General features: G+C 41.4%; 1 protein-coding gene across 2 annotated transcripts in view; it reads left to right on the top strand.

Annotated features, from left to right (window-relative positions):
• Nucleotides 1–23,607, top strand: part of LOC134344183 (inactive ubiquitin carboxyl-terminal hydrolase 53-like) — a 150,150-nt gene that overhangs the window by 55,312 nt on the left and 71,231 nt on the right. For both annotated transcript variants that reach the window (XM_063043561.1, XM_063043560.1), the window contains exons 9-10: nucleotides 7,253–7,415; nucleotides 19,404–19,574. In XM_063043561.1, coding sequence (XP_062899631.1) covers nucleotides 7,253–7,415; nucleotides 19,404–19,574 — 334 coding nt within the window. The remainder of the gene's footprint in view (nucleotides 1–7,252; nucleotides 7,416–19,403; nucleotides 19,575–23,607) is intronic.

Raw genomic sequence — 23,607 nt, 5'->3', positions numbered from 1 at the left:
TAGTACTTGGTAATGAACCAGGTCAGGTCACAGATCTCTCAGTGGGTGAGTATCTGGGTGACAGTGCTAGAACTTGCGGGTGTGAATTGGGATGATGTTTTTGCAGGGAAATGTACTATGGATATGTGGTCGATGTTTAGAGATCTCTTGCAGGATGTTAGGGATAAATTTGTCCCGGTGAGGAAGATAAAGAATGGTAGGGTGACAAGTGAGGTGGAAAATCTAGTCAGGTGGAAGAAGGCAGCATACATGAGGTTTAGGAAGCAAGGATCAGATGGGTCTATTGAGGAATATAGGGAAGCAAGAAAGGAGCTTAAGAAGGGGCTGAGAAGAGCAGGAAGGTGGCATGAGAAGGCCTTGGCGAGTAGGGTAAAGGAAAACCCCAAGGATTCTTCAATTATGTGAAGAAAAAAAGAATGACAGGAGTGAAGGTAGGATCGATTAGTGATAAAGGTGGGAAGATGTGCCTGGAGGCTGTGGAAGTGAGCGAGGTCCTCAATGAATACTTCTGTTTGGTATTCACTAATGAGAGGGAACTTGATGGTGAGGACAATATGAGTGAGGTTGATGTTCTGGAGCATGTTGATATTAAGGGAGATTAGTTGTTGGAGTTGTTAAAATACATCAGGACAGATAAGTCCCCGGGGCCTGATGGAATATTCCCCAGGCTGCTCCACGAGGCGAGGGAAGAGATTGCTGAGCCTCTGGCTAGGATCTTTATGTCCTTGTTGTCCATGGGAATGGTACTGGAGGATTGGAAGGAGGCGAATGTTGTCCCCTTTTTCAAAAAAGGTAGTAGGGATAGTCCGGGTAATTATAGACCAGTGAGCCTTACGTCTGTGGTGGGAAAGCTGTTGGAAAAGATTCTTAGAGATAGGATCTGTGGGCATTTAGAGAATCATGGTCTGATCAGGGACAGTCAGCATGGCATTGTGAAGGGCAGAACGTGTCTACCAAGCCTGATAGAGTTCTTTGAGGAGGTGACCAGGCATATAGATGAGGGTAGAACAGTGGATGTGATCTATATGGATTTTAGTAAGGCATTTGACAACGTTCCACATGGTAGCTTATTTAGAAAGTCAGAAGGCATGGGATCCAGGGAAGTTTGGTCAGGTGGATTCAGAATTGGCTTGCCTGCAGAAGGCAGAGGGTGGTGATGGAGGGAGTACATTCAGATTGAAGGATTGTGACTCGTGGTGTCCCACAAGGATCTGTTCTGGAACCTCTACATTTTGTGATTTTTATTAACGACCTGGATGTGGGGGTAGAAGGGTGGGTTGGCAAGGTTGCAGACGACACAAAGGTTGGTGGTGTTGTAGAGAGTGTAGAGGATTGTCAAAGATTGCAGAGAGACATTGATAGGATGCAGAAGTGGGCTGAGAAGTGGCAGATGGAGTTCAACCCGGAGAAGTGTGAGGTGGTGCACTTTGGAAGAACAAACTCCAAGGCAGAGTACAAAGTAAATGGCAGGATACTTGATAGTGTGGAGAAGTAGAGGGATCTGGGGGTACATGTCCACAGATCCCTGAAAGTTGCCTCATAGGTAGATAGGGTAGTTAAGAAAACTTATGGGGTGTTAGCTTTCTTAAGTCGACGGATAGAGCTTAAGAGTTGTGATGCAATGATGCAGCTCTATAAAACTCTGGTTAGGCCACACTTGGAGTTCTGTGTCCAGTTCTGGTCGCCTCACTATAGGAAGGATGTGGAAGCATTGGAAAGGGTACAGAGGAGATTTACCAGGTTGCTGCCTGGTTTAGAGAGTATGGATTATGATCAGAGATTAAGGGAGCTAGGGCTTTACTCTTTCGAGAAAAGGAAGATGAGAGGAGACATGATAGAGAACATGGCTTTAAGGTAAGGGGTGGGAAGTTCAAGGGGGATATTAGAGGAAGGTTTTTTACTCAGAGAGTGGTTGGTGCGTGGAATGCACTGCCTGAGTCAATGGTGGAGGCAGATACACTCGAAGTTTAAGAGATTACTAGACAGGTATATGGAGGAAATTAAGGTGGGGGCTTATATGGGAGGCAGGGTTTGAAGGTTGGCACAACATTGTAGGCCGAAGGGCCTGTACTGTGCTGTACTATTCTATGTTCTATGAACCCAGTGACTAATGGATTACAGGAAAGTGAATTAATTGAATTATTGAATGATTGTTTTTTGACCCAGTATATTAATACATCAACAATAGGGGACCCATGTCTAATTTAATATTCGGTAATGATCAGATAGAATTTTGAGTATGGAAGTTCTTGAGCCTTTATGAACAAGTGGTCATCACATTGTTAGTCTCGAAGTTTTTTGGGAGAGTATTTCAGTTAAAACCAAAGCCATGAAATTGAATTTCAGAAAGGCGAAGTTTGCATAGATGCATCAAGGACTTCAGAAGGTAAACTGGAAGGAACTACTTGACATTGAATCAGTTGAGAAACAATAGGGTCAATTTAAAGAGTAATACATGCAGATCAGGAAATGTTCATATGCAAGGTCAGGAGAAGCAATAAGAACAATAGATCAACTACATGAATGAATAAAGATATATGTAAAAATAATTGAAAAAAACAGCAATATAAGGAATAGAGAAAAAATAGTAATGATGTTAACCATGAGGCATATGAAGATATGAGAGCTACAGTCAAGAGGGAAATTCAGATTGCCAAAAGGCAGGTAGAGAAGGATATTGCTGATAATGCTAAGATTGACCCCAAAATATATTTTCAATACTTTAGCAGTAAAAGAAAAGTCAAGGAAGAAGTTAAGTGTCTTAGGAATAATAATAGAGTGTTAAATTATTGCAGAGAAGGAAATAGCTGATACTCTTTACTCATATTTTGCTGAAGTATTCACCTGAGAGGATGTTAGTAATACGTCAGGAAGTATAGAGGGAAAATAAGGTTTTTAGAGACTTGGAGATCTTGGAAAGTGACGTCCTGCTTAAGTGAAAAAGGCTGGAAGTTAATAAATCTTAAAGGTACTTAAAGATGTGATTATATCTACAAAAAGCCCTAATGTGTATTTTTCAAAAGAAATTGAAGACTGGTGAAATCCCCAAGGACTGGAAATGGGCTAACATTGTCCCAGTTTATAAGAAGGGTGACTGAACTGACCCTGGCAACTATACACCAGTAAGCTCAGCATGTATTGCAGGCAAGATGGTAGAAACAATAATAAGGAATAAGATGGAAAAGCAGCCGATAAGAAAAGGCATGTTAGCAGAAAGTCAGCATGGGTTCTGAAAGAGAAATCATATTTTACTAATAGCTGGAGTTCTATGAAGAGACAACTAAAATTTCTGATAACAATGGAGCAGTTTATACCATTTTCTTGGGACTTTCAGAAGCTTTTGACAGGGTACCCAACGAGAGGTTAATAATCAAATTACAGGAGGTAGGAATTCAGTAAGATGTGTGAATGGGTGCAGGATTGCCTCAAGCACAGAAAACAACGGGTTATGATGAGGGAATCATTTTCACACCCAGGTGATGTTAGAAGTTGGGTTCAGCAGGGATCGGTTTTGGGGCTACTGCTGTTTTAATTTACGTTAATGATTTGGATAAGCACATAAACTAGTAAAGTTTGGCAGTGACACAAAATTAAGGGAATGGGATGTAAGCATTTGGGCAGCAGAATCAATACAGTTAGATCTAAACAAAATCCAGATGTGGACAGATAAATGGCAGATGAAATTTAATGTAAGTAAATGTAAAGTATTACATAGAAGTAGAAATATTAGATACAAATATATACTGGGAGGGATCTTGAATTAGGAAGTGCACTGTATGAGAAGGATTTGGGCATCCTGGTAGACTCATCACTTTTAACATCTAGACAATGAATGCACAGAAGTGACTAAGAAGGCTAATAGAATCTTGGGCTATATAATGCGCTCAGTGGAGTTCAAATTAAGATAAATTATCCTTAAGCTGTATATTGTGCTTGTGAGGCCACACCTGGAATACTGTACATTTTTAGTCTCTGTACTGTGTGAAGGATGTGAAGGCACTCGAGAGTCCAGAGAAGGGCAAATAGACTCATTCCAGATCTGCAGGATATGTGCTATGAAAAAAGACTTAAAAAAAAACTAAATCTTTTTATTCTAAGTAGACATAGAGTAAGAGGAGACATGATAGAAGTGTTCAAATCGTTAAGTGTATAAGTAAGGTGACTGCCAGCTGCTACTTCAAAATTAATCCATCAGCAAGGACCATCTCCATAGGTGGAGACTGGTTAAGGGGAGATTTTAAACTAACATCAGAAAGCATTTCTTTATGCAGGGAATTGTGGACACATGGGACAAACTACCTAGTTATGTAGTTGAGAGTAGTACCTTAGAGACTTTCAAATCTAATCTCGTTAGTTAATTCAACACACTATGTCAGACATCCCACTTCACCCGGAAGTTCCGGGAGTCTCCCACATATTGATAGCGGCTCCCTGACACCCACAAATTATATACAATATCCTGGAAATTGATTTTTAAAAATTTTTATTTTTTTTAGAGCGAGCGAGAGGGGGAGAGGGAGACAGAGAATAATCCTGATTGGTCTCTCTTTGTGCTAAGTAGACCTATGAGTTTTCATCTGTGGGCAGGCTTTACAGTTGATCTCTCTCTCTTTCATTGTCCATCAGTTCAGTTTAGTGTCCTGCAGCACCATGGCAGAGTGTTCCAAAAAAAGGAAATATAAAACGTGCTTCACCCCAGACTGCACTAAAGTGTACCCCTGCCTAATAGGGGTCAAAAATAATGACAGTGTTGCAAACAGTGCAGCAAGCAACAGTGACTTTTCTATTGCTCATGGTGGGTTAAATGACTGTAAAAGACATGTTGAGGTGAGTTTAACAGGTGTCATTCGTTCATTAGCATAGCTAACATTATTTGAACTAGCTGGCTAGCTGCTAAGGAGCTACTCTATTGATGTCCTGCGTGATGAGGCCAAACTCCCTGTAGACTTAAAGTTGTAATAGAATAAAAAAAAGACTCCATTTTAATATAATATAATATAATTATAAAGCTAATGTCTTGCAAAATTAACAAATTCATTGACACAGACTGCTATGAGGTTGAGACTTCGGGCAAAATGCTCAAATCTGCCAAGCAAGCCATATCACAGTACAAGGAAAGTTTGCAAAAGAAATAGAAAAGTTGTTTTTGTTTAGCACTTAGCTATTGGCTTTGAGACTTCCAACAAAATACTCAACAAGGAATATATATATAATATGTGTGTAAATATTTTCAATATGTGATCAAATAAATTGTTGTGTTCTTTCATAAGAAAATGCCCTGTATACATACACCCTTGGAGGTCAGCCTGGGGGAGTGGTGGATATGGGGTTGCAGGGGGCAGGGGAAGTGGTGCTACATCCCTGAAAAGAGTTTTTGCAGGGTGGGATGTCTGCTATATAAATAGGAATTTGGTATGCTTTGAAGGGCCGAATGTACTGTTCTTGAAAAAACTTTCTAATGTTCTAATGTATCCGAGACAATGGGTGGCTCTTTATGATTGGTCCTGACCAGAGCTCATTATAATTTTGAAACAAGTACCACCTAGCTGTTTAAGTACTTTCTAAATTGGAATAATATTTGGAATTTTTTTTATTATAATTGAAGCACACTAACCAGTTTAAATATGAAGTATGCTGTAGAATTATCATAGGAAATAGTTTGATTTCTCATTAAGCATTTTTTTGGACCAGATGTTTAGTCCAGGTTTTTAAATGCTTTCTATCAGTGTTATGATATCAAAGCAGAGTACAAAAATATCAAATGGAACATTCGATGGTCAAGTCTATTCTGTCTGCCAAGGGAGTTTTGCGCTATCATCCTAGTTGCAATGAACCTTCCAACCCTGGAAAGGGCAAACGTTAAGCTGGCACTGGAGGAGCTGAGCACTGTGATCAACACTGACAAGACAGCACATGCTAATGTCTTCCCAGTCATTGCGAGGGATTTGAACCAGGCCAGCTTGAAGTTTCTGAGAGAGTACCGCCAACGATGTTACATGTGGAACCAGAGGGGTCAACACACTTGATCACTGTTACAACACCATCAAGAATGCCTACTGTGCCATTCTGTGCCCACACTTTGGCAAGTTGAACCACCTGTTTGTACTTCTACTCCTGGCATATAGGCAGAGTCTGAGTTCTGCAGCACCAGTAAGTAATAAGCATTGTGTGATATGGTCAATTGAAGTGGAAGAGTGCTTGTGCGCTGCTGTGAATCTGAAGACTGGACCATATGCAGGGAATTATCTAGTAATTTATAGTATTTTTCCTTTCAAGGGTTCATTTATTATCACTCTGAAACTCTTCTCCAGATAGCCATGAAACCAAGAAAGAAAAGAACAGCAGCACAATCATCAACCCCCAGATCCCCCTCCCCCGCACACAAAAAGTACTGAGAAAAATACAGAATATTAAAAAACTACAAGACTGGGGGGAAAAAAGACAGTGGTCCAAATCCATATCCAAAACGCTAAAAAAGCTGGGTAACATTCTCCAGGCACAGCGACAGACCTATCTCCTTCTGGCAGCAAGCGATCCCATCAGTGATCATATGGCAATCTCCCTCTCTGATAGCAGAGCAACCTCACCAGCAATCAAAAGGGAGGTAGCTGGTGCTCATCTTCTGCATTCGCGTCGATGTTTTAGTCTCCCTCATTGCTTTAGTCGGTGAACAATGGAAGCTGTATTTGGTGAAAATGAGTTGAGCAACAGCTTGTGCCCCCACCTCCCGCAGCATTCTTGCCACAAGGTTCCCATATGCTGCCTCTGCCTCCTGGAACTCTCTTGGAGACTGCAGAGCGCTGAAACACCCAAATGATCTCCAAACTGTAAATCACAGGCTCCTACAGTTCCAGAATCACATTCAAGACAAAAGCAAACATAAAAGACATAAAAGAAGTGAAATATATGGTTTCATGATTTATGCAGAAGATGTTGACTGAAGGAGAATTGTACGTAGATGCCATTTTGATGGAAAAAGCTTTCACTTTATTACTGCCGCAAAACAACAAATATCATGGTGTGTGAGAGATAATAAACCTGATTCTGGTAAAATGTACCCCAAATATTTGGAAAGCGAGTGAGATTGGGTTTGGGGGTGGGGGGGAAGACTAACAAAAAGATAGAAATTTTGTGTTAAAGCCACCTTACTTGTGAAGTTCATTTAAGTAGTTTTTGAATATTGACTTTGTTGTATATTTTGTAAAGCATGTAATTATGTGCAACATGAACTTTAAACAAAAATGTTTGATAGGTCGGATCAAAGTGGAAAGATGTGGTCTCCAAGTGTAATCGAGGTCACTTCCAACCTTTGCTGCTGTTTTATGCTAATCCCTATGGTATGCCAGTCAGTACCGAGGATGCACCGAGACAAGTATTTCATCCTGTTCACTATAAATTGGATGGAGAAGATTCAGGTGAGTTTCTGGTTCCAAGTTGATTGAGGTAGATATTAATCACTATAACATAGCTGACTATACAAATAATCAGAATTTGCATCTATATCTGTTTTCACTATTAAACAAATAATCTTAAGTTTCTCTGCTGCCACAGTTGCAAAGAGAGCTCTGCCACTTGAATACGGTTTAAATACTTTTCTCCCCCCCCACTTTTGCTTTCAAGTTAAGGGATTGATGATCCACTTATAAAACACAACTTAGGCTGCTCTCTCTGTACCCTCATTGAAGTACCTTAATCCACGGAAATATGAATTTAAGGTGTAATCTATACTTAAACCAACTCCCTTTCTGCTTTTAAAGATTAGGGTTAAAGATTCAAAACAATATTTCTGCAGTGATTGTATAATTTCTAGGTCAACATTCAGCATCAACCAACACCATCAAAATAATTTAACTGCTGATTGATTTCAATGTTAATCTCAAATGACAGCAACTTCGAATTTGGTTTCATATGCCCCATTTCTGATTATTTCTGTGCAAACACCCTTTCAACATGTGTCATAGAACAGCTAGTTCTATGTTGAAGTGTTCTCAAATGTAACGTGAAATGCAAATCATTAAACGGAAGAGCTCCAGTTTCTTTCAGCATCAATTGCACTGACTTAATGGGACGTTAAACAGTACATATATGGTTTGAACATTGTGAACTGCCCTGGTAAACTGAACTAATATCACTCCTTAAATCATCAATATTTACAAAAAATTAAATTACCAAAGCTCTTCCTATTGTGAAAAATTACTTCTGCAAATTATAATTGCTATCTTTATACTTTATGGTTTTCAATTTTAAAAAACAATATCAATAAATGCAAGTTTGACTGGCTCGCATTTGAAAGCCTGATGAAGGTATATGTATTAGCTTATTTTATTTTCTTTGCCAAGTGTGCATTTAAATGTCCAAAGATGATTAATTGAAAAAGAATTCATATCTTCATAATCGGCTCTGATATTCAGTACAAACTGCTTTATTTTTCTACAGAATGGTACTCAACACTTTGAAACCCATGATAGTCATGCAGAAGTTGTCTTGTTACATGGCTTAGTCTTGTGCACTTTTAATTTAGGTTCCACATACAATAATGTGTATGTTTGTTTTGTCGAGACTTTTGTGGTGTGGTTTGCTTTTTGCTGCTAACTAGCTATAAGCAAGACTATTTGCTAAGTGAAACAGCTGAATATTAAATCTTAAGCTTATTACAATCCAGAATGTTTGGGGTTCAAGGTGCTATGCAGCTTTAATTCTCATTGACCATTTAGTTTTTATGGAGATACATTGCAGAATAGGCCCTCCTGACTCTTCGAGCCGCATCATCCAACAATCCCCCAAATTTAATCCTAGCCTAATCACGGGACAATTCACAATGCCCAGTTAACGTACATTCAGTGCATCTTTGGTCTGTGAGGAAACTAGAGCCCCCGGAGGAAACCCATGCAGTCATGGGGAGAATGTACAAACTCCTTCCAGGCAGCAGCAGGAATTGAACCTGTGTCACTGGTACCAGAAAGTATTGTCGGTAAACCACTACGCTACTGTGCCACCCAGTTAATGGCCTGATTCTGCTCTTTTGTCTTCTGGTCTTATTTGATATCCTTCAATCCTTTGATACTACTTCTGTGGCCAGTGCGGATGCAAAGGTCTCTGTCATCTGATTTTTTGAACAGTTCATGAACACTACCTCTCTTCTGTTTCGCAGTGCTTTTACTGTAATATTCTGCTTGCACTGTACTGCTGCCTCAAAATAGTCATAGTCATACTTTAATCCCGGGGGAAATTGCTTTTCATTACAGTTGCTCCATAAATAATAAATAATAATAGAACCATAAATAGTTAGATAGTAATATGTAAATTATGCCAGTAAATTATGAAATAAGTCCAGGACCAGCCTATTGGCTCAGGATGTCTGACCCTCCAAGGGAGGAGTTGTAAAGTTTGATGGCCACAGGCAGGAATGACTTCCTATGACGCTCAGTGCTGCATCTCGGTGGAATGAGTCTCTGGCTGAATGTACTCCTGTGCCCACCCAGTACATTATGTAGTGGATGGGAGACATTGACCAAGATGGCGTGCAACTTAGCATCCTCTTTTCAGACACCAGCGTCAGAGAGTCCAGTTCCATCCCCACAACATCACAGGCCTTACGAATGAGTTTGTTGATTCTGTTGGTGTCTGCCACCCTCAGCCTGCTGCTCCAGCACACAACAGCAAACATGATAGCACTGGCCACCACAGACACGTAGAACATCCTTAGCATCGTCCGGCAGATGTTAAAGGACCTCAGTCTCCTCAGGAAATAGAGACAGCTCTGATACTTCTTGTAGACAGCCTCAGTGTTCTTTGACTAGTCCAGTTTATTGTCAATTCGTATCCCCAGGTATTTGTAATCCTCCCACCATGTCCACACTGACCCCCTGGATGGAAACAGGGGTCACCGGTACCTTAGCTCTCCTCAGGTCTACCACCAGCTTCTTAGTCTTTTTCACATTAAGCTGCAGATAATTCTGCTCACACCATGTGACAAAGTTTCCTACCGTAGCCCTGTACTCAGCCTCATCTCCCTTGCTGATGCATCCAACTATGGCAGAGTCATCAGAAAACTTCTGAAGATGACAGGACTCCATGCAGTAGTTGAAGTCCGAGGTGTAAATGGTGAAGAGAAAAGGAGACAAGACAGTCCCCTGTGGAGCCCCAGTGCTGCTGATCACTCTGTTGGTAACACATCACATCAGATTCTGAAGATCATTGTCAATGCTCCAGTAATCTCTTCCCTTATTTCCTATAGTGACCTGGGGTATATCTCATGCAGTCTCAGGGTCTTGTGATTTCCAAAATCTCTGACATTGCCTCTTTCTTAACCTTGACATGCTTCAGTGAGACAAACCTATCAGAACCCCATGCAACTATTTCACTGAACAATATCTACGTTTCCACTGTGCTTTTCCCTGAAAACCACTTTTCCCAATTTACACTCCCAAGTTCCTGCCTAATATCATTGTAATTAGCCCACCACAGATTAAGTAATCACCCCTATCATCTCCTATCTTTGTCCGTGGCTATGCTAAAGCTCCAGGTGCCGTGGTCACTATCTCTGAAATGCTCACACACATGGATCTGTTACTTGACCAGGTTCATTGCCTTGTACTAGATTGAATATGGCCTTTTCTTGAGTCAGCTTGTCCACATACTGTGCTAGAATCCTTCCTAGACACACCCAACAAGTTCTACCCCATATAAACCTTTTTGCCAGGGAGGTGCCAGTCAACATCAGGTAAGTGGAATCACCCATAACAGATTTTGCACCATTCTGCTCCTCGTTATCCCTGATGCTGCTGGGGGCAGTGGTGGAGGTAGACTGGAGTTGTAGAATACTCCTAACAGTGACTGTTCCCTTCATGATGTCCTCCCTTTCTGCAGCTGTAATACTCTGTTATGTTTTGTCATTCCAAAATATCAAACACTTGACAGAAAAACACATGAGTAACTAGTTCAGACTTTTTTTGCTTTAGCAAAGTGTGTGCATTTGACATGATGGCTTAATAACATAAGCCATTCATGTACTTCTACATATAATCCATAATGAATTGTTTAAACTAAGAATGCTTAATCAAAACAATATATTTACAATACAGTATTACTCAAATATTAAATACACAACACTCCTCCCTGCTTAGCTATGAACTCAAACTCAATATAGAATGCATAATGCATCTCAATATTTTTATATTTTTATGTAATATACATTGTCTATAAAAAGTATTCACCCCTGTCCCCGGAAGATGTCATGTTATATTGCTTTACAACACTAAATCGCAGTGGAATTAATTTGACTTTTTTGACACTGATCAACAGAAAAGACTCTTTTAAGTCAAAGTGAAAGTTACGACAAATTTCTACAAATTTATTTCAATCATTAAACACAAAATAATTGATTGCATAATTACTTAATCTCTTCAAGTCAGTATTTAGTAGATGCACCTTTGGCAGCAACTACACCCTTGAATCTGTGTGGTTAGGTCTTAACTAACAGCTTTGCACATTTGGACATTACAATTTTTTCCCCATGTTTCTTTACGAAACTGCTGAAGCTCTGTGAGAATGCATGGAGATTGAGAGTGAACCACACTTTTCAAGTCCAGCCTCAAATTCTCAATTGGTTTGAGGTTTGGAATTTGACTTGGCCACTCCAGGACATTAGCTTTGTTGTTTATAAGCCATTCCTGTGTTGATTTGACTTTATGCTTGGGGTCATTGTCTTGCTGGTAAACAAATTTTCTCCCAAGTCACAATTCTCTTGCAGATTGTTTCAGGTTTTCCTCCAGGATTTCCCTGTATTTTGCTGCATTCATTTTACTCACTACCTTCACAAGCCTTCCAGTGCCTGCTGCAGTGAAGCATCCCCACAGCATGATGCAGCCACCACCATGCAAGTTATGTTTTTGATGATGTGCAGTGTTTGGCTTATGCCAAACAAGGCCTTTAGTCTGATGGCCAAAATGTTCAATCTTGTTTTCATCAGTCCATAGAACCTCCTTCAGAGGTTCTCCCATATGCCTTCTGGCAAACACTAGCTGTGATTTCTTGAGTTTTTTTTCAACAGTGGCTTTCTCTCTTCCATTCTCCCATAAAGCTGCGACTGGTGAAGCACCTGGGCAACAGCTGTTGTATGTGCAGTCTCTCCCATCTCAGCCACTGAAGCTTGTAACTCCTCCACAGTTGTCATAGGTCTCTTGGTGGCCTCCCCCGCTAGTCCCCTTCTTGTACGGTCACTCAGTTTTTGAGGATGGCCTGCTCTAGACAGATTTACAGCTGTGCCATATTCTTTCCATTTCTTGATGATTGACTTAACTGGACTCCAATGGATATTCAGTGACTTGGAAATTTTCTTGTATCCATCTCCTGACTTGAGCTTTTTAGTAAACTCTTTGCAGAGTTGCTTGGAGTGTTCTTTTGTCTTCATGATGTAGTTTTTGCCAGGATACTGACTCACCAGTAGTTGGACCTTCCAGATACAGATGCATTTTTACTACAAACAATTGACATGCCTTGACTGTGCACAGGTGATCTCCATTTAATTAATTATGTGACTTCTAAAACCGCTGCACCAGTGATGATTTGGTATGTTATATTAAAAGGGGTGTATCCTAATGCAATCAATTATTTTGTGTTTGATATTTGTAATTAATTTAGATCACTTTGTAGAAATCTGTTTTAACTTGGATACAAAAGAGTCTGTCTGTTGATCAGTGTCAAAAAAAAAGCCAAATTAAATCCACTGTGATTCAATGTTGTAAAACAATAAAACGTGAAAACTTCTGGGGGGGGTGAGTGAATACTTTTTTAGGCACTATTCAGACTTAAAAGATTTAATCTTTGTGGAGTATTTCTTACTCTTGAGGGAAAATGTCTTTCCTGACAGGGATCATTCTGCTTGGCAGGTGAGACTTGTGGCTGTGAAACAATCTCAGGTTCAGGGGCCTTCATGGTGGTTGTAGGAGTTGACTCTGGCATTGCAGGAAGTGGTTTTGACAGTTCTGGACACCTTTCTTCATTAACAGTTGACTTCGTTCTGCTCAACTGATTGATGTGTTCTCATCAGATGCAATCTCCATTGTGTGGGAGAGTGGTCCAGTTCTGTCCTTGATCTTTCCAAGTACCCACTTTTGATCACCTGTAAGGTCCCTTGCCAGGGCTATTTGTCCAGGAGTGAAACATTGAACTCTAAAGGAACACTCAGTGTGTCTCAGCTGTTTATCCTGCATACTCCATCTGAAATTGGGATTGAGGAGATCCAAGGATGTGCACAAAGGATAATGCAGGAACAGTATATCTGGTGAGTTGTTGGTTGTGGAGTGTGCTGCATTACAGATGCAAGGAGGGAATTGGCAAGCTTCTGATACATTGTCAGTGAAGTGTGTTCTGCTGACATTGCTTGTAGTGTGTTCTTTTTCTCTCTGCAGTGATAAGAGAACATGATGCAAAGTCTATAGGGTGTTTTCTTCCATCACTCATAACATATGACATGACTACTCCCATACCATAAGGCAAGACATCACAAACAAGCTTCATGAGATGATGTGAATCATAATATGTGAATACAGTGTCTGACACCACCATTTCCATTGCATTCTTGGAAGCCACTTCACACTGTTTTGTCCATTGCCATTTCTTCCCAATCTGTAGTAATGAGTTCAAGAGGTTTGGCAGGAACGTATTACAGTAATTGGCAAATCATCAAAAGCACTACTGCTAGGACATATCTTTTGGGCTTGGAGCATCCACTACAGCTTAATTTTTCTCAGCACATTGTGTAATTCTTGTGTGTCGATGGTGTGGCCACAGTAAATGATGCTTGCTATGCATCATGCTCTGAGCCCATAATCTTCTAATCTTTTAAACATTGTCTCGATATTTTGGAGATGTTGCTTGTCATGCTCACCAGTAGCGATAATGTCCTCTAAGTAAGTGTCTAGGGAGCCTTGCATCACATGGTCCATAGCTTTTTGTCAGAGTGCAGGTACAGATTCTTCTCCAAAAATAAGCTTATTATGGCGATAAAGTGATCAAGGGTGTTTGTGGTGAGATAGACTTTGGACTTTTGTTCCATTTGAGGTAGGCCTCAGCCAAGTCCACTTCGCTGAAGTGTTTTTCTCCTGAAAGGTTTACAGAGAAATTTTGTAGTCTTGTCAGAGGGTATTGATCTACTCTCAGTACTGGGTTGATAGTGATCTTAGAATCACCACAGATCATGACAGACCCATTCTTCTTAGCTATTGGGACCACTGATGTTACCCATAGGATCCATTTAAGCTTGGAAATAATTCCTCCAGCCTCCATGTGATGTAGCTCACTGGCTACTTTATCCCAGATGGTATAAAGAACTGGATGAGCTTTGCAAAACTTCAGTGCGGCATTTTCATTTAACAATATTTTACGCTTCTTTGTTTGAGTTTTCCAGTGTCATCCAGGACCACTGCTGTGGCATCATCCAATGTCTTTAATAATTCGCTTTCAGTTGACTTTATTGCAGGGGATGTGATATATAAATAGAGGATAGATCTCCAATCAAATTGTAGTTGTCTGAGCCAATCACGTCCCTACATTGCTGGCCTTCCAGTTTTTTTTACACATACAAGCCCAATGTGGCTTGTTGCTGTATGTCACTGTTAATGGATGTCATTTCCACAGGAGTGATATTTTGTCCAGTATAAGTTCTTAAGTTGGATATCTACAGGTATCAGTTCGCTAACTTTGAAATATCATATGGCTGAAACAGCTGAGCCAGTAATTAATTGCATCTTAATTAATCTGCTGTTCACTTCTTCTGGTCTAAGCTTGTCTTGTTATTTTTCACATTATAAATCTCAAGGCACGGGCCGGCTGGTGGCGCAATGACATCAGTGCCAGACCCGGGAGCGGAGGTTCCCGGATTCGAAACCAGTCAGGTCTGCTCCCGAGTACGCTTTCCATCCGTGCCAGGTTGAGTGTCGAGATCCCTACTCGACCTCGTCAAATAAAGGGAAATATACTGCAAAAATATCTGTGTGAGGAGTCTCAGTCAGTGTCTGTCTCTCCCCCTCTCCCCCTCTCCCCCTCTCCCCCTCTCCCCCTCTCCCCCTCTCCCCCTCTCCCCCTCTCCCCCTCTCCCCCTCTCCCCCTCTCCCCCTCTCCCCCTCTCCCCCTCTCCCCCTCTCCCCCTCTCCCCCTCTCCCCCTCTCCCCCTCTCCCCCTCTCCCTTCTTCTCTCTCTCCCCCCCCCATGAAAAAGACATCATCACAGCCACACACACGCAGGCACACGCTGAAACAAAGTAAATCTCAAGGCTGCTCAGTCGTGCATTACCCTCATCATTATCAGATTTTTCTTTATCAACAGCATGCAGATTAGTGCTCTTTCTGAAACTGCAACTTGACTTTATCTTTTTCTCTTCCCTTTGCAATTGCTGTTATTTTATTTTATGTTTTCTTCTTTGTTGCCTTTTCTGAAAGTTTCATCTTTAAACCTGCTTCTGTCTGGTGTATTTGAGTCCCTGCTACAATGGTAACATAATTTAGTTGACCAGGCTAGTTTCTGATTAGCTGTTGCAATTTTGTTCACAATCACTCATTCCTGACTGCAACTCAATTGTGTGTCTCTCTGCTGTTTCCATCGATACAGCTATTCTTAAATACAGCTACTCTCTTAAATACAGCTACTCTCTTAAATCTAAGCTGTGTCTCAGGATGGAGCCAATTTTGAATGACTTCCCTTCCTTTTGATTTTGCTTATAAAACTTAAAGCATTTTGTAGTCAACAATGGCTTTGGTTCAAAATGGTTCTACATTACCTTCACAATATCAGTGGAACTTACTTTATCTGGTTTGGTTGGAGCAGTTAAACTTCGAAGCAAACTATGCCTGAAAGTCAAATGTACCTAGCAAAATTGGCACTCGCTTCTTACTGGCTATTTGATTTGTTTTAAAATACTGCTCAATTTGCTCAGCATATAATATCCAGTTATGTTTGTGTATTTGAATGCAACCATCTTTACAATGTAGCCAGCCATTTCTACTTATTAAAAAAATTTATCATAATCACCCGATACTGATTTCTGCCTTTTTTTAAACTCAACCGTTTCTGTCCTTTCCCAAAGAAGCACATGCTGTGCTCCTTTTTTTATATTCAATCGTTTTTCACTTCACTTTTTTATTTAACTCGAACGTCTTGTAGCACGTCAACATTTAGGTAGTCGCCTCAAGTTCGTTTAGAAGTTATTCATCACCACTTTTGTGTTTTGTAACTCCAAAGCATAAAACTAATCAAAAGAAAAATGAAGGAGCTCGAACGATGTGTGAACACTTTGATTTTACTTTTAGTGGGACATGCAGTAATGACATGGTGGCATTATGATGTATGCCATTCACCTACATTTACGTATACCCTGTATTGAATTATTTAAACAAACAGAGAATGCTTAATCAAACAATATATTTACAGTATTACTCAATAACTACCGAAATATTAAACACAACTCTATTCCTTATTAGTAATGTCACTTCCGCCACCTCCCTCTTTTACCCCTCTCTCTATCCCTTTTGAAACATCTGAACCCTGGAATGTCAAGCAAGTAATCCTGCCCTTTTGTCAGCCAAGTTTTCCTAATAGCATTGCATTGCAACCAGATTAAGACCATAAGATATAGGTCATTTGGCCCATCGAATCTGCTGTGTCATTTCATCATGACTGATCCAATTTTCCTCTCAGCACCAATCTTATGCCCTCCTTCCTACTCTTTAGCCACATATTAAACTGTTAATCCTCCTAGTTCTGGTCTCTCTAGCATGAGGCATGGGTGGCAATCTTATGATCACAACACTGGAGGTCTTGCCCTTTAACTTAGCACCTAACTCCCTGAACTTCCTGTGCAGAACCTCATCACTCGTCCTACCCATGTCATTAGTACCTACATGGACCATGATTTCTGGTTGTTCACCCTCCCACTTAAGAATGCTAAACACTCAATCCAAGATATCCCAGACCCTGGCATAAGGAGGCAACGTACCATTCGGGAATCTTATTCTCGTCCACAGAACCTCCTGTCTGTTTCCCTAAGTAATGAATCTCCTATCACCACAGCGTGCTTCTCTCGTCTTCCCTTCTGAGTCACAGAGCCAGAATCGGTGCCAAAGACCTGGCCACTGTGACTTTCCTCTGATAGGTCAACATTCCCTGTCCCCAAATAATGTGGTATACCTGTAGTTGAGATGGATGGCCACAGGGATAGTCTACACTGGCCCTTAACCCTTCCCTTTCTTGACTGTCACCCAGTTACTTGTGTCCTGAACCACTACCTCTCTATACCCCTCACCCTCCCGAATGATCCGAAGTTCATTGGGTTTCAGCTCCAACTCCCTCATGCAGATTGTTAGAACCTGCAGCTAGATGCAGATCGCCACTCTGACTGTCCAATCTGATGATTGCCACTGTGCTTGCTCCTGCCTTCCTTTAATTTGCTCTTGTTAATCAATCACAAACGTGGATTGGTCAGTGGTCAAAGCTCTTTCTTGCTGTAGTGATCCTCTGTTGGCTTTGTTATTCAGGCAGTGAACCTGAGTGAAATACCCTCTCTCAAAACTTCTGATGTCCGGGTTGGTATCTGGTCAAATCTCTTCGACCAGCAACTGCCGCAACATTAACACCAAATGCCCCATCATCTGACCAAACACTCTGGTTCCCATCTCCCTGCCAAACCTGCTGCAAGGATGCTTGTCCTTCTCAGGTTCAGGTATAACTTGTCCATTTTGTGCAGGTCATACCTTCCCTAAAAGAGATCAGAAAAATCCACAAATTTGAAATCCTGTCCTCTGGATTAGTGGTCCCCAACCTCCAGGCCGCAGACCGATACATTGCCGCGAAGAATGCAGCGGTGCAGTGGTAGCCAGAACGCACGCAGCATATCTTTAACAAAAAGGCTGAAATAAGCTAGCTAATTAGCTGCCGCCCGGCAGGTAAATGTCAGCCCAGATCATCGCCTCTGATCTGGGCTGACATTTACATGCCGGGTGGCACCTAATTAATTAGCTTGTTTATTTCGGCTTTTTTCTTAAAGATGTGCTGGGTGCGTTCCGGCTATCGCTGCACCGCTGCATTCTTCGCGGCAATGTATAGGCCCGCAGCCCGGAGGTCGGGGACCACTGCTTTACATTAATTCTTCAGCCAAACATTTGTCTACCATGTCATCTTTTCTTACCTTCACTGGCATGTGGCACAGGCAACAATCCAGCGATTACTACCCTTGAGATCTCAGCTTTCTACCTAATTCTTATATTCACTCTTCAGACCTCATCACTTTTCGTAGTTATGCTGTTGGTATCAGTGTGCAATTGAACTTCCGGCTGTGGACTTGATCAGAGAAATCATTGACACGTGGTAGGCAGCATACCATCTGTCAGCCCTGTTCATGTCTTGCCTGGTATCCTAACCAATGAATCCCCTCTCCTCTACCCCCCATTCCCTTTTGAGCCACAGAGCCAGACTCACTGCAAGAGATCTGGCCGCTACGACTTTTCACCAGCTAGGTCATCCCCCACAGCATTACGAAGATTGGTGTACTTGTTATTGAGGGGAACAGACACATCGGTACCCTGCCCTGTCCCTCTCCTGATGGCTCTGCAACATTCCCCATGGCCATGCCAATTAAGTGTCGTAAAAGTCCTACTTGATCTCTATTTTCCATTCCTTGATCCACTGAATCAGATGATCATGATCCTCCTGTAATTTTTGATAACCTTCATTGTCTACTATTCCAGCTGTTTTAGTGTCATCTGCAAACTTACTATGTCTTGTTCATTCTTATTCAAATGAATAATATAGATAACAAACAGCAGCGAGCCTTGCAACAACCCCTGAGGCACAACCAATAGGCATGGGCCATCAATCTGCGAAACACCTTCCATTATCACCCCTGATTTCTCCCTGGATTCCTTGCATCTAAACTTCCAGCAACACACACAAAAGTTGCTGGTGAACACAACAGGCCAGGCAGCATCTCTGGGAAGAGGTACAGTCAACGTTTCGGAGCAGTCTACTATGTAGAACCTTACCAAACACATGACTGAAGTCCTTGTAAATCACACCTACTGTTTTGCCTTAGACTTGGCCACATCAAAAAAAAACATCTATCAGATCTCCTACACACATACCATGCTAGCTATCACTAATCAGTCTCTGTTGTTCCAAATGCAAGTACTGTACATCTTGTCTCTCAGATTGCTGTCCGGTAACTTGCCTAAACCTGCTGGTGTTTCTTTGCTGCCTGTTTTAAATAAAGGCATGGTATTTGCAATATTTATATGTAATTATTTGAATTTAAGCATTTAGTAACATTATTGAACTGTATTAATATGGTTTGTTGAATGCCTGTTGTTTTCCATTTTTAATCCTATGTCATCCTTGCATACTTTGTACAACAGAAAAAGAAATGCAAATTTCTGCTACCAGAGTATCTGACTACGAGAAGGTGAATGGAGTTGAAGGACGCACCTCAAAAGCTAGGGACCTGAAACTGCCTCTGAAGCAACCATCTAATGCCAAAGGTGGATTCCAGAGAGGTTACATTCAAGATAGTAGAGGTCGAGGTCTGAGTAAGTATTTTATCTATTTTGGGCCTCACCTTAAAAATAGAATTTTACTAGTCAAAGTACATTTATTATCGAAGTATGTTTGCAGAATACAATTCTGAGATTCGAACTCCCACAGGCAGCCATGAAACAAAGAAATGCTGTAGAACTTGTAGACGAAAATATCAAATGTGGAACGCACAGTTGTGCAGACATCAAAAAACGAGCGAACAACACATAGAATATCAAACATCAAACCAGGAGTCCAGTGGTATTCAGTTGATTTCAGTTCAGCACTGTGCTGCTAGCCAGTGCAGATCGCAGGGCCATTCATAGCCGAAACACCCTAGTCCACATTGATCATCCTGATCAAACCTCTCACAAACAGCAAAAAACAAGTAACCAGAACCCAGGAACACATGTAGCATGAATCTTAATGTCCCCCAAAAGAAGCGCACAACCTCATCGATCAACATGGATCCCAAGACTCCTGCATTTTCCTCCAACAGTGGCTAGAGAGGGAGAGATGGTGTCAAACATCCATCTGTTCTCCACTCTCATCCTCATCGACTTCAACCTTGCTCGACGCCTCAAATGGAGAAAAGCAATTGAGTCGATTGTGGGCTCACGCACTCAGTGCCTCATTTGGAGAGTCGTAATGGAATTGATTATGGGCTTGCACTTCGTCTCCACACACTCCGCTACTAAACCTCATCGAACTCCCACAGAGACAGCATTTTGCCTGATCATTCAATCGGCCCAAAAACACATGATCAAAATGTAAACCGCTGGTTCCGATCACACACAACTTGTGTCACGTGATTGGCAACAATGAATATATCGAGTCAGGATTTATAAACAAACATTTATTCAACCCTGATAAACAATGGAAAAAAAAATGAAAACCCTAACGGAAGTAAACGGCTATGCGGCCATTTGGTAAACCGCTACTCAGTACTAGTTCTTAAAGCAATAATGCGAAACCAGTTCTTAAAGTGATAAATTCAAGCACAGTTCTTCGAATGGTAAATTTTTAAAGTCCAAGAGATTTATACAGTCAATTAGGAGAGACTTTCATGAAGTAACAAATTCCTTAAAGACACAGCGTCACTGCCACTCCCAGTCGGATCCTGCCTCGTCCACAGGATTCATGGTGACTGAAAATAAAACAGTTTTAAAAGGCACTGGCCTTACTCCTCTGTGGAATAATCTTGCACGGCCTTCTTGCCACTTTTAGCAAAGGCTACTTCATGTAGATCCCTCTTTCTTGAACGACTTCAATAATGGTTGATCCTTTCCAAACCCTGGAACATCTCCTTCAGGGTCCCGTCTTCACTCTTCAATGTTACTGAAAAGATACACTAACAAACGTAGTAGTGATTGGTCAAACTGCTGGCTCAGACTTCTGTACCTTACATTAGAACATAAAACTCCGTTTAAAATCAAAACTGCGTCATAATGCAAATAAGCGGCGGAGCGGAGAATCTCATTGACGTTCTAACTGGAAAAACTAACTGCGTCACCGGTGGTCTTCCCCTTTTATACCCGTGGTGAACATGTCATCACGTGACCTCACATCAGTGGGAAAATTACATCAGGTGACCTCCAAAAAAAACCATTACAACATTCTCACAAGAAAGTCACAAGATCTCCTTGAGGTATGTAACACTTGGTAGTAGAATCATATTTGAAAGACAAAGTAAAAGTAATAGTTTTATAAACTGCCGTCAGGACGTCGCCATTGGTAGTGTTGTTCGCTGGCACCACAATCTTGATCTTGAATGTGGCTGACTTACTGTAGTGGAAGACAATTCAAAATACTTGAATTTTGCTTTACTGAACTATAACTGGAATGCGAAGTGTGCTGTAGTGAATGAGTATCTATGTTTCTGTCAATCCTTTATTTGCAGTATATTATCTTGCCTCCACTTTACGTAGAACAGATCCTTGGTGCACGATGTCTGTGCAAACCATTATGGCAGTTTAAACTAATTCCATCTGCCTGCACGTGATCAATATTTCTTGCATCCCTACCTGTACATGTGCCTTTCTAAATGACTTTTATGTGTTGCTATCCTATCTACTTCCACCAACTCCCCATATTTCAGGTAATTACAACTTTGTGTTTTTAAAAAAAAAACTTGCTTTGCAAATCGCCTTTAAACTTCCGTCTGTCACCTTAAACCTGTGCTCTCTAGCATTTGAAATTTCCACCCAGGAGGACTTCTCATTGCCTGCCTTATCTATACCTCTCAGAATTTCCTGTCCATCTGACAGATTGCCCCTCAGCCTGTGACGCCACAGAGAAGCAATCCATGTTGGATCACCCTCTCCTAGCTAATGCTGTCTTTTCAAGGCAACATCCTGTGAACATCTGCACCTTCTTTAAAGACTCTGCTTCAAAAGATTTCAAAGTACATTTATTATCAAAGGATGTATAAATTATACAACTTGGAGATTTGTTTGCTTATAGGCAGCCGCAAAGCAAGAAACCCAAAAGAACTCAATAAAAAATAATTAAAAATGAAATAAAGACTGACACCTGATACACAGAGAAAGGGGGGTGGGGAACACAAATCATGCAAACAATAGAAGTGAGCAACTTTATTCTCAACCAAAATGAGTCCTCAGATCCGAACCCCAGAGTAGGCCCAAACCTTGATATCAGTCCATCACATTAGTGCAACACAGCAGCTGGGGGCAATCAATATAGCCTTGGCGCTATGGAGAGAGGAGTGAACTTCACGGGAGAGCAGGTGGAATCGGCTCTCACCGCCAATCCTGAAGCCCTGTCTTTCCCATATATTGTTTAAATTGTTCAAATTTAAACAATATGCTGCATTGTACCTCGCACTAGGACTGATACACCACTGCAGTGAAAGGCTCCGGGCCTAGAACATGCTGCCCAGCAACTCGCTTCGGGCCCAGATTTTGTAGCTGCTCTTGATTTCTCCAAATCAGCTCAGCGCCCAGAGCAATCCAGCCTCACACCTGGGCCAGTTGTACGGGCATCGGAACTCCTTTGCCTCGACTTCTCCTCACCGAATGGCTCACTCCACCTGTGTTGGTTCTGCAACGTACCAGTATAGTTTATCCCTTGAATTCGCTCACCCCTTCATTGTTTGTGGTGATGATTTTCTCCAATTTACTTCAGAAGAGGTGTTATTATTAATGGTAGTCAAATTTCTTGCTTTTTAAACTACTAGTGAACTGTTGCACACATTTGGTAGCGCCATCTTAAACCAGAAACTTAAAAGCACTTAAAAGCAAAGCTAAAACATTATTGAATTAGTTGATAACTTTAATAGTTTGCTCAAAGTGTTTACAGCTTCCTGTGGAGAATAGCTTAAATTGTCCAGTTCGAGAGCTGAGATAATTGTGAATTATTTTCAGTAATGTTATTAGTGACACAGTTATTTCTGTCAGATATAATTAACCCTAATGGTGTGCTTCCTTCTTGGTCTGAAGTTAATGCCAAAATCAAAAGGTTTTTGTATTATACATCCAAATAATCATAATGATGAATACGTAACTTGTTGGCAAATTTGCTCCAAACATCTGGAATGCTGTATGATTACTTAATACCTATTGATAATGATTATATTTATATAATACACATAAAATTAAGATGTTTGCTGGCCTGGGCTAGCATCAGTGGCATCAGCAGTTGGTCTGCCACCTGCCCTCAGGGGAAGGAGAGATAAGGAACAATGGAGCAGCGTCTGGAGATGTGTAATGAAGGGATGTGGGAGGAAGAGCTGTCTGGAGCGGCTCCCCCCTTTGAGCCCTGAACTGTTTGAAGTGATGGACAGGCGATACCCCAGCAGGGGGATAAAAAGGGACAGGTTCGCTAAGACAGACACACACGCCACCCGAGGTAACGAGACCCTGGAAGCGGTGCGCTTCTCACGAGTGGGTGAGAAGTCCCAGACAACGACAAGGGTGGAAAGGTACGATCAGCGGGAACCCGGTGTGTGTCCGCCCTTGCCTGGGTGCCGGGTTCACTGCAGAGGATCGACCGCATCTGGAGGAGGGGTCACAGTCGGTGACCTCAGGT

Source organism: Mobula hypostoma, chromosome 3 (genome assembly GCF_963921235.1).
Source record: "Mobula hypostoma chromosome 3, sMobHyp1.1, whole genome shotgun sequence".
Classification (NCBI taxonomy): Eukaryota; Metazoa; Chordata; class Chondrichthyes; order Myliobatiformes; family Myliobatidae; genus Mobula; species Mobula hypostoma.
This window is presented reverse-complemented; position numbering and strand designations above follow the sequence as displayed.